Below are 19,186 nucleotides of genomic sequence, written 5' to 3' on the forward strand. Positions count from 1 at the left end.
TGTTGGCCATCAACCACCACTCTACCTTCCCCTGGGCTCTTCATTGTTGAGACGGTGAATCCCAGAGATTTAATTTAAAGTTAGAGAATGCTGACAAGAGATCATTTTGCTTAGCCCCATCATTTTGTAGTAAATTCTGCCAATGTCCTATGTGTGATCAAAGCATTATAATATCATAGAGTTGGAAGAGACCTTACGGGACATCTAATTCAACCCTCTCATCTTACAGATGAGGAAACTGAGACTCAGGAAAATGGAGTGACTTGCCCGGGGTCACAATTGATGCTCAGCTTGATTCCATCCAAGTTAAGATATAGCTAGAAAGAGTCATGGGCAGCTGTTAGACCCCCATGGTCATAAAGGAACATAAACCAAATAACCACCCCAAATGCCCTTCCTTGGGGAATGTTCTGTCTCTAAATCAAAGCGTAGGCCTGGACATGGGTCTGGACTGGGCTGGCCTCTCTGAATGACTACGTAGCTAGAATGGAAAAGCCATAAACTGGGTTGGAGCTCCTGCATACAGGGGGCACCCTGGTGATGGAGGACAAGTCAATGGTACCTATAAGGAGGAAAACTAAAGAAGGTGGGGAAAGATGAAAGTGTTGGGTTAAGGGTGGAGTTGAGGGGGGGACACACTGAATAACAGACTTAAATTTCTGGAGGGGGTTAGTATTCAGGTGACAGAATCAAGACCACACGTTTCTGCAGCAAAAGGGATTCAGGAATAAAAGGGAAAAAAAATCTGTCCAAAACCTGTTGATATTCTAACACATTACTCAGGAAGGCCATGGAATCTCCTTCCTTGGATGTCTGTTGCCTTTAAATTTCAGTGGTTCTGGCTAAGGGGAAAAACTGCCCTACTTATGGGGCAGTGATAGACAGGGTAGAGAGTAGACAAAAGAAACCTCCCAGATTCTCCACTAAAAGTGGGGTAAGGAACTTCAATATTCCCCCATGCTGGGTGGCTTGTTTTTGTTTATTTAGTCATTTTCAGTTATTTCTGACTCTTCATGACCCCATTTGGGGCTTCCTTGGCAAAGATATTGGAGTGGTTTGCCATTTCCTTCGTCAGCTCATTTTACAGATGAGGAAACCGAGGTAAACTGGGTTAAGTGACTTTCCCAGGTCATATAGCTAATAAGTCTCTGAGGCTGGATTCTAACCCAGGTCTTCCTGACTCCAGACTGGGTACTCTATCTACTGTGCCACCTTGCTGCCCATTATGGGTACAATTTCTTGTTACGTGTTATCTTACCCCATAAGCTTCTGGAGGGCAGGGATTGTCCTCCGTTTCTTTGTAACCCCAGCACTTAGCACAGTGTCTGGCACACCAGTAGGTGCTTAATAAATGTTTAACGACTAACTCAGGGTGATGTGTAATGGGCCCTGCTAACCAGAGGCACCTAACAATCCTGAAGGCAGATTTTCAGGATAGAGGTAACTGGGGTTTTGTGGGTACAGGCTTGAATGGGACTGTGGAATAGTCAGGACGAAAGGAGTTATGCTGTGGCTCTCCCTGCCTGCCTGGGTTGGAGGTAGGGGTGGGTGGTGAGTGGTGGTGGTGGTGGTTCTAGCCCAGCCACCTGAGGAAAGCTTAGAACTCTGTGCAATGGGGAGAAGAGAGAACTAGGCTGGGAAACAGGTTGACTTGACTTGCAGTGACTGATCAGACGGCCAGGAATTAGTCCCCAGGCACCCCTTTGATGGAGCGGTGAGAGTCACAAGGGCTCCAGCTCTTCCTAGTAAATTGGCCCTGGGGATCCAGAGAGGCGGAAGGTGGGTGGGACATAAACACTCCTTCCATCCAATCATTCTACAGCTCAATTCATCTCTAAGGCTTCATTGTTCTCACCTGTAAAATGAAGGGGTTGGACTAGGGGGTCTCTGAGCTTCCTTCCAGTTCTAGGTTCATGATTCTATGCTGGATTCTTTTCTTTTACCCCTTTAGCCACAACCTCAGAGAACTCCTTTCTCCAGGGTCAAGTACAAACTTCTTTGTTTGGCATTTAAAATCCTTCACAATTTGGCTTCTACCTATTTTTCCGGGTTTATTACATGTTAAAGCACTGTATGATTCAACTAAACAGGCTTTCTTGCAGAATTCTAACAAATGCCGCTCCATTTCCCATCTCCATCTCTCTGCACTAGGAATGCACTCCCTCCTCATCTCTGCCTCCTAAAATCCACAGAGCTTGAGAGCCGTCTCCTCCGTGAGGCTCTCCTGGATTTCTCCAGCTGCTAGTACTTCCTACCCCTGAAATGGACTTGTATACACTTATATGCTGACTTACTGGATGGAATATAAGTTCCTTGAGGCTGAGAATTATTTCATTTGGGGGATTGTTATATCATATATTATATCACCATGGGGATTATTTTATTTTTGGCTTGGCAACTCCAGTGCCTAGCACAGTGCCGGATGTTTAAAAAGCCTCCCTCTTGGATGTCTCAAGTAGGCAAAGACTTTCAAGGATCATTGGTTGGGTCCATCACAGCCTGATAGACCTGTTCCAGGCATGGACAGAAGGAAGGAGATCGTGCAGCCTATGGTCACTTAGGCGGCAGCTTTCTGCTGGGCAGTTGCCTTTCTAGATGACATTGGCATACCCCTTGCTAACTACTACCCCCACAGCCTTAAGCAGTAGTTCTTCAACTTAAGTGTCTGACAGGGACAGCCAGCCAGTGCTCCAGTGGAGGAAGGAGGGTATTCGGGGGAGCTTCTCTCCTGTGTCCTGGGTGGGAGTGGACCGACTCTGACTCTACAGGGATTGGGGGCAGGGGAGATACAGCCCCTAGGCCCCGAGAGGAAGTGACTGAAGAGCTTTCTAACTGTCTCCTTTCAAAGCCGCCAGAGGAAATGGGGCAGGAAGATGCTGGCTACACGTCCCAGCATGAACAAGGGGAGGGTGCAGGGTGGGGGGGGGGGCCATGTGCGCTGAGCCTGAGTTTGGAACTTGCTAGCCTGGCTCGCCTCTTCTGAAGCTCCACAATCTCTACTCGGGCCCCTACTAGTCCCTGGCCCATACCCGGGTGGGGGGGTTTGTTGGAGCTGTCCCACACTTAATAGGAGCCTCCCACCAGGATATCATATCGGCCTGTCCAGTCGTGGCTCCCAAGCTCCTTTGGAAGGGCTCTGGGCACCTGTACTGCCAGGCTGGTGCTCTCCGGGGGCAGGGCAGGAGCAAGCCCGGCTGGAGGTAGGGGCAGTGAGAGACACCTCTCCCCTGGCTTCTAGTCCCTTCCTCCCACCCTGCACCCCCGGGGGAGCCTCTGGCTCACCTTGAGCTGGGACTTGGAGACCTTGCCGCTCTTCTCCACATCCAGGGCTGTGAAGGCATACCAGATGGATTTGAGCAGTTCTTTACGGAGGGCCATGGCCGAGAAGCCTGGGACTCGGAGGCTGCTCTGACACCCAGGAGATCCGGTTTCAGGAAATGCAAACAGCTTTGGAGACCGCAGAGGGGCCATACTACAGAGCACTAGCTCCACCTGCCTGCTCTGAAGTACTCTAGGTTCCTCCTCGAAAGGGAGAGGGGGTGGGTATCCAAGATGAATAGGGACTGGCCTTATTTACTCGCCCAGCCCCTGAAAGCACAGTTCTCACCAGGACTCCTTTGGCCTAAAGCGCTGATGGGGGTGGTTCCAAAGATCACTCTAGTAACTGAACCACTCTTTGCTTCGTGGAAACTTCTTGGTGATGGGGTGGAGGAAGGGGTAGATGTTTGTCCCCAGAAGTTACTTTGGTAAACCTCTGAATTCAGTGCCACCACTGTAGAGCTTTTACCTCTTCTCAGGTAGGGGTAGGGTAGAAGCAAATGAGGAAATTGGTGTAAAGTAGGGGCAACATTGTCCCTCCGTCTTTTATTCCTATTTAATTATTGAAACCCTTTCCCTTTTCCCAGCCTCCCCTCCCAACCCCCTACAATGTGTTTCTCCAGGGAATTTAGGGCATGATCCCACCCAAACCTCATCAGATCTTAACCCAGCAGGTCCCCCCGATCCATACAGGAGAGACATCTAATCCAACTTCGGGGAATCAGACTCCCGAGGGGCATCAGGGATCACAGATCTCCAGATGCTTCCAAGAAGCTGGAGAAAGGGCAGGGCTCCCCAAGTGCAAAGCTCAATTTGTTTAATTATCGTTTGCTGTGGAGGAAGAGGGCCATTCCCATCCCTACAGTATTCTCCTTGGGCATTTCTAGCCACACATACAAACCCAGGGAGGTATATACTGTAAGTATGGTTACCATTTATAGATGAATGAAGAAGCTCAACTTCAGGAGGGATTAAATAATCTGTTCAGTGTCACCCAGTTGGTGGGGACTCAGACCTAGGTGATGTTGTTGGACAGCCAGTCCAGCGCTACCTCCATGACACCATGTAAAAGGCTTGTTCCTGGCCACAGGGCATTGCCAGCTAGGGCCAGTCATGATGCACAATGAGGAAGTCTCACGGTGAAAGCTCTCAGCAAAGAGATGAACATGGGGTTGAAATTCTCCTGGAGTTTGGAAGCTGTGGGTAGCAAAAGCAGCCTGGTATTCTTGAGAAAGGCAGAGGGGCTGAGAAGATGGGACCTAAATGCATTCCCTCTGCCTAGCCAGTGTGATATGATCTACTACCCTACACCACAACAGGCCAAATGTTATGTACCAATTTGTTTTCTTACCCTCACCGCAGCCCCAGTATTTCATCCTAGTCACAGATAAAGAAACACAGGGCTCTCTTTGCTTCAAGTGAGGGCTCAGAGTTACTGAAGTCAGTGTCTTGCAGCTAGTTTCTATCACAAAAGAAGGATGACTGACCCATATGGAAATTTGGGACTTTTATTAAATAAGCATCCACCCACTCGCCACCATCACCCTTAGCAGAAAAAAAATTATAAAAATTGAATTAAAAAACAAACAAAACCACTCACACACACAAATCCCAAACCCAGCAATCTAAGTGCAGGGACCACTCTTTGCTCCAGCCACAGTATGAATGGCTGAGAGTGGGCTGAGGGAGACTGCTTCTTTCCTCCTGTCTGCCATAGCCCCCTCAGGAAATTCTTGCCGTTTGCCTGGACATCTCGGCTCCCCTCTGCCATAGTTATTGCTGTATGTGGCTAGAGGGGCTCCAGAACATCCTCTGGTGGAGCCAGGTGCTCCCCTCTCCCCTGCCTCTGCTGGGGCCTCCCACATAGTGGGAAGCAACTACCTGAGGGCAGAAGGCCAGCCCCCAAGGCATCCTTGACCTCTACTCACTGTCCCAAGGAAAGGGGTAAGGGGCAACAGGGTGTTCTCATGAGGAAGAGGAGCACCCAGGCAGGCTTCAGTGGGAGTCCCAGGGCAGTCTAGTGACCCACTGGGTCCTTCTCATCTTCTGAGGATGTCTAGAACTCCTCCATTTTGGCTGCCACCCTTATTGATGGCAAAACCATTCCCTTTCCCCCAACTATGCTGCTGTCAACGCTGCTTCCTCTGGCTCAGCGACCTCTACGTGGCCACCTTCCATGGCTCATCCACAGCCTGGATGCTTGGAGACAGTGAGGCCTGTACCATATGGCATCTTCTTCGCCACTGTGTGGGACCCAGCTTGCTCTAGGGTCTCAACAGCCACTCTCTGATATAGATGTCTCCAGGGTCACAGCCCCCTGCTGCATGGCGGCGGTAGCCATACTAATGGCCTCCTCCAAAGTCTGCTGCTCCTCCAGCTACAAGGGAGTGAGAGAGAGAGAGAGAGAAAAAGAATGTGACTCACTGTAGGCAAGAAGCAGGCTTTTTGTACCCTCCAAAGCCTACCACGGCACTAGCTGTGTCTCAAGCACTCAACAAAGTCAATAAATGCCAGCTGGATGGTTGACACACAGGAGAGTAAACATGGTCAAGGAGATGTGGAGGGTAACAGGCCTGGGTCATTTCCCAGGAGAAAAGGAGCCAAAGTCATAGCACAGAACTCTGCAGCTAGATAGGACCTCAGAGATGATCTAATCTCTTCCTCTTCTCCAACTCTGATGAGATTACAAAGCAAACACTCAAGAGAGTAGACATCTCCAAGGTGACACAGCTACTCTGTCCAGCAGAAGTTAGACTAGCTGGTGTCTGAAGTCTGTAATTCAGTGAATCACATGCAGGCTGAGGCCTCCTGATGTCACCCAGTGTCTTTCCTACCGACGCCAATAGCACGTTACCACTCCAGACTGAGGAGAAGAAGCTGCAGGGATAGGAAGCAGCTGTGGCACAGTGCACAGAGCACTCAATTTGGAGTCAGAAAGCCTGGGCTGTGATACCAAACGTCAGGTAAAAAAACTCTGTTCTGAGGCTTAGTCACCGCATTCGTAAAATGGGAAGAATAAAATTTGCATTAACCATCTCACAGAGCTTTCTGGATCAGCAAATAAAATAAGGCATGTAAGTTCTTTGTAAACAGGACATACAACTGTTCTCTGAGAGGTCAAGCTTATCAGAAGGGGGCATGAAAAAGATACGAAGAATAATGATGAATAATGCTACAGAAAGCAGGCATGAAGCTTCTGGGGAGGATCTGAGAGTATGGAAATGGGAATGGGTACATCACATTTGGTACTCTGTTCACAAACCCAGCTGAAGAGATCCTAGGATGCTTTATAATCCTACTCTGGTCTGAGAGAAATCACAGAATCAGTTCTCTTGAAATAGGTTCTTTCTAAAAATCGATTTCACATTTGTTTTCTCCTCTGGACTCCCGTAATATCCTGCTCCTCGTCCTGCTTCCCTGCAGTTTACACACCTGCACTGCAATGTGAGTTCCATTGGCCGTGGCCAGCAGTGCCACCTGCTGGTGATGAAGGGATGCTACAGCTGAATCCTCAGTCACCATGGCCCCGGAGGTTATGATGGTAACCTGAAATACAGAAAGGCCTTCTGTTTCTTTTTGGTTGTCCAATCATATTTCCAGGCATCCTGGAATAAGGGTCTTATAGAGACCAAGGAAAGAACAGAGAAGACTATTAGGAATCAGAAGCTAATTAGCCTGAGGTTCAGGGCTAAGTGAGAATGGTCTTTCTCCAGAGTCTAACCTGGCCCACGGGTTTAGCATCATAGAATTTTAGAACATTAAAGAACCTTGGAGCTCATTTAGTCCCACCTCCCACAGCCACATTTTATAGAGTACGAAAACGAAGCCCAGAGAGGAAAGACCCCACAGTAGGTGACTGGGACTAATGGTCTCCTGGCTCCAGATCCATTAGTCTTTAAGAGGATACTGGTATCGACTTAAGGAATACCTTTTGAGGGGGAGAAAGCATTGTGAGAGCAGTAAGAGGTATTGAGTAACTCTTGCTATGGTTGAATGCCTCTACTGAGAAGGACAGAGAGAGAACAGAAACCCTTGGTCATACTGGCTGCGTCTCGGTGCCGTCGGCGCTGACCATGGTGACAGTATGTGTGCTGGAGGTGCCGAGGTCTTCAGGGCTGGGAATGGTGAGGGCTGTGCCACCATGATGGGTCACCATACTGATGGCACTTCCTAGGGCCTGCAAGTCTTCAGGGGACAGACTGACCTGTAGGTGAGAGGTTTGAAGAAAGAGAAGATTGTCCTGGCTATGAGTCAAACCCCTGGATGCCCCTTGTTAGCTGTTTATCAAACCTTTCCTGTACGGATGATAAGGACATAACATGAGCCTGCTCTGTTCATAATTCAACAAATATTTATTAAAGTACTTCTTGACAAAGTACTGTGCTAGGTGCTGAGGGAGATACACAAATGGAAAAGGATACAATCCCTGTTGTCCAGGAGATTATATGCTAGTCACTGAGGACCAAATGAGGCTGATTTAGGATGGACGACTATGGCAGAGCTAGGGATTGTGATAGAAAGAATACTGAATTTGGGCATCAGAAGACACGGGCTCCTCTACTCACTCTCTGTATAATTTTGGGCAAGTCACTGTCCCTCTCTGAGGCTCAGTTTCCTCATCTGTAAAATGAGGAGGGTGGATTAGATCATCTCTAATGACTAAGGTCTGTGATCTTAGATCCACCTCTAAATCTTACGATCCTGTAAATACCACCAATATTAACAACTTGCATTTGCACAATGCCACATGCACAGTATATGACTGAATCTTCATAATAATTGCATTAAGAGAGGCAGCTAGGTGGGGCAGTGGCTAGAGCACCGGCCCTGAAGTTGGTAGGACCTCAGTTCAAATCTGGCCTCAGACCAAACACTGGACACTTACTAGGTGTGTGACCCTGGGCAAGTCACTTAAACCCCAGTTGCCTAAAAAACAAAAACAAAAACAAAAAAGAGACCTGGCCAGGCTACTCTTTGGGGATTGTGCAGCCCTAACTTCTGCTGCCTCCTACAAGTCTGTGAAGGTGTAAAATTTGGGAGGCTGGGAGCTGTTACAGACACACAAACATACATCCTGTTGACGACAACCATGTGATTTTGTCGGCAGTAGGGGATCTCCTCCCTCTACCCTGAGCTCTAGAGCCCATACCTGTTGGGTACCATCCTGGGTGATCAGCGCCACCTGGGGAGCCCCATCCTCCTCTGTCACCATGGTCACCTGTGCTGGGATGTCCCCCTCCTCTTTCACCTCTGATAGGAAAGTGATGTGAGACCTTTTGGGCGGGGGGGCTCTCCTCAGCTGCAGAAGCAGCTGGGGGAGGGGGGAGAGGCACAGGTTAGTTCCTGGTCAGCACACCAAAGCTTGATATTTCCGTCTCCCCTGAGCATCCTGGCCCTGCCTCCGGGGGTGCTGGTGCCAGGGGTGTGTGGGGAGCCCCCTGCCCCTCACCTTCCAGCTGCTGCTGCTCATAAAGGGCCTGCTCGCTCTCCTCGGTGGCCTCTAGCTCACCATGGGCGCTGCGCTTGTGCATGGCCAGGGTGGAGGTCTGCCGATAGGTCTTGCCACAGCTGCTGCAGGTGTAGGGCTTGCAGTGTGTGTGCACCACGTGGTGCTTGTACAGGCTTGAGTACTCAGTGAAGCGCTTGCCGCAGCCCGGAACAGTACAGACGTACGGCTTCTCCCCTGGGGACACTGGGCTGTGAGGGGGGTGGGGACTAGGGCTGGCAAGGGGGGAACTAGGGGGACAGAGAGGGGGAGGATGGGGCTGGTGAGTGAGGAACTGGGGGGACACAGGTGGTGAGAAGAGAACTAGGGGGACCGAGCAAGGAGACAGGACTGTGAGAAGAGAGCTACGGGGACAAAGGGTGGAGGGATGGGGCTGTGAATGGGGACACAGGACCTGGTCCAGGGTGCTAGAGTAGGTGGGACAGAGGGAGAGATGTAGCCATCAAGTGGAACATGGGATAAATGCTTGCTTGTGCACTTGACATGAGGGTGAGAGAGGATGTGCACTGAGGGGACAACATGAAGCCAATGAAGTGGAGGGTATACAAAGTTCTGGGAAAGTGACATGCAAGGCTAAGGGTGTGGGCCCTGAAACCAGGAGATGGGGAAAATAATGTGAGGGGGATGGTATGTACAAGAGTTCCATGGCAGGTGGATGGGGAGAGGACAAGGGGAACATTACAATCTACCTTTCCCCCACCTGTTCCCATCTTAGATTCTCTTCTGGGCTATAGCTAGAGAGGGAAAAACTCGGTATAGGTAGTAGAGGAGAAGGGAACTGAGAGCTACCTTTGTGGGACCTGGGTCTGCCAACTCAGGCAGAGTAAGGAGGCCCATTAACAACAACAAAAAAAGCCAAAGTCAAGGTGCTGATTGGGCCAGAACACTAACCTTCCTGCCCATCATGGAGTACCCAACAGGGAAAGGCTGTCAGATCATGAAAGAACAAAACTGCCTAAGTCAGGAGTAGCTGGAGTCCCTGGAAATGGGGACAGGGCAAGGAAGGGTCCTAGGCTAGAGCTAGGGAAGGTTCTGGGGTGCCAGCTGTCCCACCTGTGTGAATGCGCACGTGGTTCTTGTAGTTGGTGGCACTGGTGAAGCCACGGCCACAGTGGGGCTCCGGGCAGGTGTAGGGCCTCTCCCCCGTGTGAGTGCGGACATGTACCTTTCGGATGTTAGATGTAGTGAAAGATCGGCCACAGCCCTCAAAGGGACACCGGAATGGGCGTTCACCTGTAGGAGACCAGGACAGATGAGGGCAGTATGGGAGACCTGTGCAGAGGTAGGCAGAGGGGACCATGATGGAAACGTTTTGTGCCCAAGGCTCCCAGCACAAGAGTGCTCTGTGTTTGAGGAGATGGTAAGAGTTGGGATGGGGGTAGCTTTCTTTGAGAATGTAATCATGCTTGGAAGGAATGGGGAAACATGAAGGAGGAAATTATAGGCTGCTGTGTCAGAGAGCAGAGAGGACTAAAATGACAGTAGAAGGCAGAAGGCCCACCAGTGTGGGTGCGGACATGCTTCTGTAGGTCTCCTGATGTCTTGAAGGCCTTGTTGCACAGTTCCTCTGGGCATTTGTATGGCTTCTCACCAGTATGGGTACGCACGTGGCTCTTCAGACCATAACCTGTGGGAGGGGAAAAGTGGGTATCTATTGGGACTTGGAGCACTAACCTCTCATAGATATTTCCTCCACCACCCCTCTTCCCTTCTCAACATGGACATAATTATCCACTCCACAGGCCCAAGATCTTTAGGTGCTCCTAGCTCCAGCTTTCCCTAACCTCAAGTTTGGCCCTTTTGAGTTCTTGACCTTTGCTCCCTCAACTTGAGAGGCCTATGCCTTCTCCAATCTGTTCTAAATCAGAGTCACAAAGGGATTACAGGGGACATCCTACCTTCCTCCTCTCAGGCCAATCTGAACCATTTTCAGAATTACAGAGTTGGGCGAGATCTTAGAGATAATCTCAGCCCCATGGTCCTGATTTCCTAGATAAGGAAACTGAGGCTCAGAGAAGTGATTTCTCTAAAGTAATAGAGCTAGAATGTGGCATGTGCAAGATGAGGACCTAGTTCTCTTGATTCTTAATATATCATTCTTTCTAATAGACTATGCTACCCCTTATTTCTGAGAAGAGGAATCCTCCAACCAAAAAAGCCCCACCAGGTGAAAGTTTATTTTTAGATAAGTCCTGATCTTGGACTAGGGTAGCTAGGTGGTGCAGGAGATATGCAGAGACTGGAGTCAGGAAGAGTTGAGTTCAAATCCAGCCTCAGACACTTACTAGCTGTATGACCCAGGGCAATTCATTAATCCTGTTTGCCTCAGTTTCTTCATCTGTAATGTGAGCTGGAGAAGGATATGGCACACTACTCCAGTATCTTTGCCAAGAAAACCCCAAATATAGTCACAAAGAGTCAGATATGACTAAAATGACTGAACAATAACAAGTAGCATCTTGTATTTCCCCCAGTTCTTCTCAAGTGACCTCGTCATGCTGCTCCCCGCCCCCATCTCCTCTCAGCCCCACCCTGATTGTTTTACCTGTGGCAAAGGCCTTTCCACAGCTGGCAAAGTCACACCTGTACGGCCGATCACCTGTGTGGGCTCGTTCATGTACCTGGGAGGTCAAGAGAGAAGTGGGATTCAGAGGGATGTAACCAGTGACCTGGGCTGCTCTGTTCCTCCTTAGGGCCCAGGGCACCAGAACCCAAGCTCCCTGCCTGCCTTTCAATTTTTTTTCTTTATATTTGTACATTTCCACCCTTCCCCACCCCTCTCCCGCCAGCTACCACTAGGAGCAAAAGGTTTTCAACTGACATAATAATGAGACTGCTCCACCTGAGGGAGGAATCAGATAAGTACCCCTGTAAATTCATAGCTCCACTTTGCATCCATAGCCTGGTTTCACAGGTTTCAACTCCCCCCAAAAAGATGCCCCTCCCAGGATAAACTCATCATTTCTAATCTCATCACCCAGTTGCCAACTCCAGCCTTAGATACTACCTCCCTCAGCCTCCTCTCCCCTGGACTAGAAGGCTGAAAGGTAGAGTCCCAAACTCCTCCCACAGCCCTCCTTTATAGAGGGCAGAACTGGTCTTCCGGATCACTCTATTCTGCAAATGGAACTGCAGGGTTTCAACTCCACAGAACAAGATGTCCCCCAACTCCCCAGTCCTGAGTACCCCTCCCCCATTTATAGCTTTCTTTTCTTTGCTGTCTTCCCCCATTAGACTATAAGCTCTTCGAGGGTGGGGACTGTCTTTTTCTTCCTTCTTATTTGTATCCCCAGTGCTAACACAATGCCTGGCACATAGTAGGTGCTTAATAAATGTTGACTGAACTGAACTGAATATCCTATTTCAGACATGAGATATTTGGAATGGTGGTGTGGTACCACGTGGCACCATGGATGGAGTCCTAGAATTGGAGTCAGAAGACCTGCATTAAAACTCCAACTCTACTACTGATTGAAACCAAGAACCTCTCTTAGCTTTAGTTTCTTCACCTGAAAAATGGGGACAACTGCTTCACAGGGTAATTGTGCCACTGAAATGAGATAAAGTATGCCAAGTCCTTTGTAAGTAAAGCGCTATGGAAGTCTGAGCTATGGTTATCATCTCATCCCTTCTCCTGTCCCCAAAAGACAAAGATGATCTCTAGAGATGTCCAAGGAGGGCCAGGAGGGCACTGTATGGGCATTAAAGGAGAAGAGACACCTGTCAGCAAGGAGTCTGATAGACGCACACCAAAGCAGAGAATGGAAGGAAATGAGTGTCACAACCACACAAGCCATGGAGGCAGTAGCAAAGTAGATGATGATGTGTTGGACCTGAAGCCAGAAAGACTTTTGTTCAAATCCAGCCTCTGGACTTACTGGCTGTGTGGCCTTAGACAAATCACAACCTCCGTGAGCCTGTTTCTTTATCCACTGAAATGAAAATACAGATTAGGAGGGAAGTAGAAAACTGGGAAAGAATTTTTACAACCAGTGTCTCTGATAAGGGCCTCATTTCTAAAATATATAGAGAACTGAGTCAAATTTGTAAGAATACAAGTAATTCCCCAATTGATAAATGGTCAAAGGATAAAGAAATTAAAGCCATTTATAGTCACATGAAAAAATGCTCTAAATCACTATTGATTAGAGAAATGCAGATCAAAACAACTCTGAGGTACCACATCACACCTATCAGATTGGCCAACATGACAAAACAGGAAAATGATAAATGCTGAAGATGATGTGGGAAAATTGGAACGCTAATGTATTGTTGGTGGAGTTGTGAAATGATCTAACCATTTTGGAGAACAGTTTGGAACTATGCCCAAAGGGCTACAAACATGTACACACCCTTTGATTCAGCAATAGCACTTCCAGGGCTGTATCCCAAAGAGATCATAAAAATGGGAAAAGGACCCACATGTACAAAAATATTTATAGCAGCTCTTTCTGTGGTGGCAAAGAATTGGAAATTGAGAGGATGCCCATCAATTGGGGAATGGATGAACAAGTTGTGGTATATGAATGTAATGGAATACTATTGTGCTATAAGAAATGAACAGCAGGCTGACTTCAGAAAAACCTGGAAAGACTTGTATGGTCTGATGCTGAGTGAAGTGAGTAGAACCAGGAGAATGCTGTACACAGTAATAGCCCTGCTGTGCAATGACTAACACTGATAGACTTAATCCTTCTCAGCAATACAAGGATCTAAGATATCTTCAAAAGTCTCATGATGGAAAATGCTATCCATATCCAAAGAACAAATTATGGAGTTTGAATGCAGATCGAAGCATATTATTTGCTATTTTTTTCCTTCTGTTTTGTTTTGTTTTTTCTTTGTTGTGGTTCCTCTTATTGGTTCTAATTCTTCCTTACAACATGACTAATGTGAAAATATGTTTAATAGGAATGTATATGCATAGCCTATATCCAACTGCGCACCATCTTAGGGAGGGAGAGGGAGAAAAATTTAAAACTCAAAAGCTTATGGAAGAGGCAGCTAGGTGGTGCAGTGGCTAGAGCACTGGCCCTGGAGTCAGGAGGACCCGAGTTCAAATCTGACCTCAGACCAAACACTTGACACATACTAGCTGTGTAACTCTCCGCAAGTGACTTAACCCCAATTGCCTAAAAAAATTTAAAAAAAAAGCTTATGGAAGTGATTGTTGAAAAATCAAATTAAATTAAAAACATTTTTAAAAAGAAATAGAGAAATAACTCTAGTGCTCACCTCACAGGTTTATTGTGAAACTCAAATGAAATAATATATGTAAAGCATTTGGAAAACTTGAAGGTGCTATAGAAATGTCAGTTTTTAAGATCTTATTGATATATTTTATTTTTAAAATGACCTTCAGTTTCAAATATATCCCTCCTCAGAAAGTCATCTCTGAAACAAATAATAGAGGAAGGGAAAAAGCAGTTCAGCAAAACTAACCAATATATCAACTAAGTTTGACAGTGCATACAATGTTTCACACCCACAGTACTCCACCTCTGCAAAGAAGGGAGAGGCATTTTCCCTTTTCTCCTTGGAGGCCAGACTTGAGCATTAGAATTACAGTGTTCAGGTTCATTGCTAATGTCAGTTATTATTCACATTCACTTATTTACTCCATGGAAATCCAGAAGAGGTGTTTTCAAAAGATGTAAAAGATCTCAAGGCACCCTTATTTACAGCCATGCCTCTCAGTCTTTTGTAGACCACCTGACTCAAAGGAAAACCAGAACCAATGGGTGGACATTGCCAAAAGGCTGATTTGGGCTCAATGTGAAGAACTTTCTAATAAAATAACATTGCTCAAGAATATAATAGGTTGCTTCCAGAGAAGGTAAATTCCCTATCACTGCAGGTATTTAAGCAGAAGTTGGCTGGATAGTTGTCAGGGATGTCGTAGGAAGGATTCTTAATTGGGGTTGGGGGGGGGTTGGGACTGTAAAAAAAGAAGGCTATATGAGGTAGAGGAGTAAGGGGTACATTCTCTTTTATAGAAAAAAAATAAAACTACTGGCTCTTAGAGGCCAGCTAGGGCTAGAGAGGGCTCTCAGGCCCCTGGCAGCTCCCAATGCTAGAGGGCCCCTCTCAAGTGTCTCTTCTATCACCTCCAACGGAGACTTCTTTCTATGCACCCTGTGCCCCCAGCCTCCTGTTCCCACATTAGGCCCTTACCATCTTGAGTAGGGTCCTGAATAGCAAGGATGAACCAATGTGAGGGGTGCTCCACCCCATTTTGGCTAGACTGGAAGCACTGAGTTATAGCTCCAGCAATGGCACACAAATCTGCTGGCAGACTTACTTTCAAATGATGAGCGGTGGTGTAAAGGCGGCCACAGCCCTTGTACCCGCAGCGGAATGCTCTATCTCCAACCTGCTGCCCTTTGCCATTGTGAGGTGGCTGGTTATTGTGCAGGACCTGCAAAGGAAAACTGGAGATCGTCACTCCCACCCTCCTGCCTGAGGGGAGTGGAGGACAAACAGGGCAGAACAAATGAGCCAGCTGGCATGGTTCAGGCCTAAGACATGGGATTTGGCCTGCTAGGGAACCCTGGGTGAGGCAAAGGTCCTGTAAGGAGACAGATTGAAGCAGATCTGTTGTGGGGCATGCTACAAAAGAAAGGAGCAGCTACATTTACTCTGGGGTGGAAGGTGGATAAACATGGTAATTAAGGCAGAATAGACATGGAGGAGACCCATCCTCAGGCAGTCATGTAAGCTGCAAACTGTTGTCATGGCCATAGCTGGGTTAAGTGAGCTTTCTAGTCTCAGACTTCCAACTGAACAGCACATACCTGGGAAGCAGCAGACTCATCCACCTTCAGCTGGGAATGGACGCCCTCCTCCACATCAGACACCTGTGGTTGGAAGAAGCATGAATGTGGGTGCTTCCTATCTTCTACAGGTACACTAATTGACCCCAAAGCTTCTGAGAAAACCTAATACCAATAAATAAAAGTAATACCACCTCACATTTTAATAATACATTCAAAGCACTTAGTAAATCTTAAATGCTACAGAAAGTGTGTTAGCTTTTATATATTGGGAAAATAAGGCCCAGAAAGGAAAAATAACTTGCTTAAGGATACATAATTAATAGTAGCTGAGACTAGAACACAGGTCTCCTGATTCTCAGTCTAGGGTTCTTTCCACTGCACTAAAGAAAGGCACTTTTGCTCCCTGGGTCTTCAGACAAATGGGCAAATTAACCAGCCCCACAAGAGATATTATTTATTGATCTTCAGGGTACAGAATGAACCTTGTCTTTTTAAGTTCTTCTTACATAGATGTGATATGGTTGTGACTATTCTGATGTTCTAAAGTGTCATGGCTGCTTTAGAACATCTGACCTAATCCCTGCCCACTGAGACAACTTTCCCAAAGAGCTAAGAGAGAGAGAGAGAGAGAGAGCGAGCGAGCGAGCGCATGAAGGGAAAAGAAACAGGTCTGCTGACTTAAGTGGCCATCACAAAGAACATGATCATGAACCGTCTGTCTAGTCTCCTCAGACAACAGGACAGTTAAGCCACACAGCCCAAACCTTGCTGGATGCAACCTCCTTTGCAATCAGGGGACAAGGCAGTGTGCAAACAGCTGTTGACCAGCAATGACTAATCAGCTCATGCCCCCTGATGAGGGAAGCAGAAGGCCCTGGCAGAGGTTCCCAGGCCTGGTCTGCATGCTCACTCCCTTCAGTGCCCACCACCCCTCACTCCCCTGGAGGCTGGCGTGTCCTGCAGGAGAGGAGGGGAGGGGGGCGACAATGAAAGCTGCCATGGAGCCGAGTGGCTGGCTTTCCTCAGCTGCCAGCTATCATCTCACCTTGCTGGCATATTGCTCCAGGGCCACCACGGCATCTGCACTGAAGGCTTCATCCTCCTCTGCTGCCAGATCCTCCAGGCCCACTTCTGTCTGTACAGCCAGAACAGTACTGTCAGAGGGCATGGCCACTGGGTGGTGGATGTAGGCAGTGGAGCCATCTTCTAACTGGACAGCTTCCAGGGCATTAGGGTCATAGCCTTCTGTGGAGAAGGAAAAAAGGGGCACCATTGGGATGCAGTAGCAACCACTGCTTTAAGATCAGTATGCATTGACTCAGTTGGAAGGGTATCTTTCGCCTAGGAGGACTCTCCAAGGTCTATGGATGGCTTTCATCCTCCCTGGAGCTAAAGGACATAAGATTTCTTGGCCATAGGGGCATCATTAGATTGCCCCCTTCTCAGGACAAGGTCTCCTAAAGAATCTTGCTGGGTGAGTGAACATTGTTAGTGATTTGTAAACCTCACCTCCCTGGAGAACAATAATCCGACAACAAGCCAAAGGGAGTATAAAATCAGACCCTGTCCCCAGTCAGATATTCAGGGATACTGTTGTTTTGCAACAATAAAGACCTTGTGGGATCTTGCCACCCATTACGCCCACACTTACCCTAGCCCCCTGCAAACTCCTAGGAGTGAAGATAGTGTTTGGCTCTATATCACCCCCCTTTCCCTCCAGTCCCCCGCTGACATGCACCTTTGGGTGTGCGGTGTATATAGGCCATGCTACCATCTTCTAACTGTACAGGCTGTCCATCTTCAAAGGAAAGAGATTCTATAAAAGCAAACAAACAAACAAAAGAAATGTGACTGATGATTCCGTTGCCCTGGGTTTTTATTCACATCTACCTTCTGTGGCAGTTGTCTCTGGGCCTCAGAAAAGTCCAAGCTTTGGAGGTCTGTTCCAGGCTGTCCTAAGTACAAGGAAGGCCTTCCCTCACCTTTCTCGACTGTCACTTGATGGATATAGGCTGTGGTTCCATCCTCGAGCTGAATCACTTGCCCTTCAAGTAGCTTCTCTCCTGTAACAATGGAAATGAAGGAAAGTTGGTCAAATGTTGGGGATCTGTAAGGATGTAGAGGACCACAGGCTGTTCATGAGGTCTCACTGACGGGCGGAGGCCCCTTTCGGGTGCTGATCTCTGAGCAAAAGTCACCTGGTTCGGTGCTCCACTGTATGGATCTTTAACAATCTTTAACTCCCCTAGTTATTGTATGGTCATTAGCAGTCTATTCTGGGGATTGGAGTCAGGTAAGTGCACAGGACGTGCATGTGCTGTCCTTGAGCACAGCATGGGCTATACGTCATTGTAACTTGAGTAAGAGTTCCGTTATTTTACTATATAAGTACATGCTTTGCTAAAAATAAATGGAGTTGCTTCCATCCTGCCTCCCGCCTCATCAATACACATTCGAGATAGAAAATCAAGCTGGTCTTGATTCATCAGGTGATTGGGAAATCCTAGGCCCTAGGTAGGCTCTTATAGCCAAGTGAACTAGTTGTGCACAACAAATTGGCACCCAACGTAGGGCTGCACTGCTGCCGTGAAGAAGATACGGAGAGTAAGACAGCTGCATGAAACAGTCAGGAAATGTCTGGACCAAGAAGACGCGACACCCACATCAAGACACTGAGGTCTGTTGGAGCCAGGCAGCCTCCTTGTGAGAGGTCTCCGAATCGTATCCCGTGGCACAAAACTACGGAGAGGTAAGATAAAGTCTTACCATGAGGCAAAATCTAGGTAAACTCTCAGATAAGGAACAGAATGTTAGAGTAATATATAAAGCGATTAAGGAACAGGGGTGCTCGGTAACTCCTAAGAAAAGAAGAGAGTCTCTAGATATTATTGATATAAAATCTCCATGGCACCCCAGAGAAGGGAGTTTAGATTTAGAACAATGGAAAATAGTGGGAGAACAACCGACAGAATTTTATAACACCAAAGGCCCAAAATCAGTTCCTCTGTGTACTTTCACTATCTACAATCTTATAAAAATGGGCTTGTAGGAGCTGTGAGAACAAAGGAAGCTCCCGCCATGTGCCATGAGGAATTTCAAAAATCCCCAAGGGGAAGTAGAAAAGAAACGTGTAGTCACAGCACTATATTGTGGACGTTGTGGAGCATTACAAAGTGAAAAGGTTTCCTTTTATAAAAACCAAAACCTTAAGAAAGATTTTGCCTGGTTTTAGAATACCATGGAAAGAAAAGATAAAATAAAATAAAAATAGTATTATTTCATTTGTGCAGGGAATTTCTGACAAGTTTCTTGCCTTTGGATTCTCCCTGTCATTTTTTTCTGTGTTTGTCTGTGTCTGTGTGAATGATGGTCTGTGATTAATGTCTGTGATTTGTTTAATCTTTTACTGCCAGGCAGCCAAGGGCTTCAACTGGATTCTGAAATGCTGTTAGTGACTTTCTTCCCCCTCCCTAATACCAGCCATATTTCCCGGGAGTGGATGGATGGGGGAGAGAATGGGAGAAAAAGTACTTCATTATTTAGGTTACATAATTTGATAAAAGGCAAGAAAGTTTAAACATACAGG

General features: G+C 47.4%; 2 protein-coding genes across 3 annotated transcripts in view; both read right to left on the reverse strand.

Moving 5' to 3' along the window:
- The window catches only part of DEF6 (DEF6 guanine nucleotide exchange factor), a 44,696-nt gene extending 41,191 nt beyond the window's left edge, over positions 1-3,505 (reverse strand). The window contains exon 1 of one of the 2 annotated variants that reach the window (XM_020999583.2): positions 3,283-3,505. In XM_020999583.2, the coding sequence (XP_020855242.1) occupies positions 3,283-3,471 (189 nt within the window). In that variant the 5' untranslated portion in view covers positions 3,472-3,505. The remainder of the gene's footprint in view (positions 1-3,282) is intronic. The other variant, XM_020999582.2, reaches the window with a different exon arrangement.
- Positions 3,506-4,812: 1,307 nt separating this feature from the next.
- ZNF76 (zinc finger protein 76) overlaps positions 4,813-19,186 on the reverse strand; it is a 38,735-nt gene continuing 24,361 nt past the window's right edge. Inside the window, 14 exon segments of the mRNA XM_078155407.1 lie at positions 4,813-5,695; positions 6,751-6,864; positions 7,361-7,522; positions 8,468-8,605; positions 8,607-8,629; positions 8,768-9,001; positions 9,878-10,057; positions 10,326-10,451; positions 11,370-11,445; positions 15,126-15,242; positions 15,619-15,681; positions 16,646-16,845; positions 17,339-17,416; positions 17,583-17,663. Coding sequence (XP_078011533.1) covers positions 5,591-5,695; positions 6,751-6,864; positions 7,361-7,522; positions 8,468-8,605; positions 8,607-8,629; positions 8,768-9,001; positions 9,878-10,057; positions 10,326-10,451; positions 11,370-11,445; positions 15,126-15,242; positions 15,619-15,681; positions 16,646-16,845; positions 17,339-17,416; positions 17,583-17,663 — 1,697 coding nt within the window. The 3' untranslated portion in view covers positions 4,813-5,590.

The sequence above is a fragment of the Phascolarctos cinereus genome, unplaced genomic scaffold (genome assembly GCF_003287225.1).
Source record: "Phascolarctos cinereus isolate Bilbo 61053 unplaced genomic scaffold, phaCin_HiC Scaffold_5;HRSCAF=322, whole genome shotgun sequence".
Taxonomy (NCBI): domain Eukaryota; kingdom Metazoa; phylum Chordata; class Mammalia; order Diprotodontia; family Phascolarctidae; genus Phascolarctos; species Phascolarctos cinereus.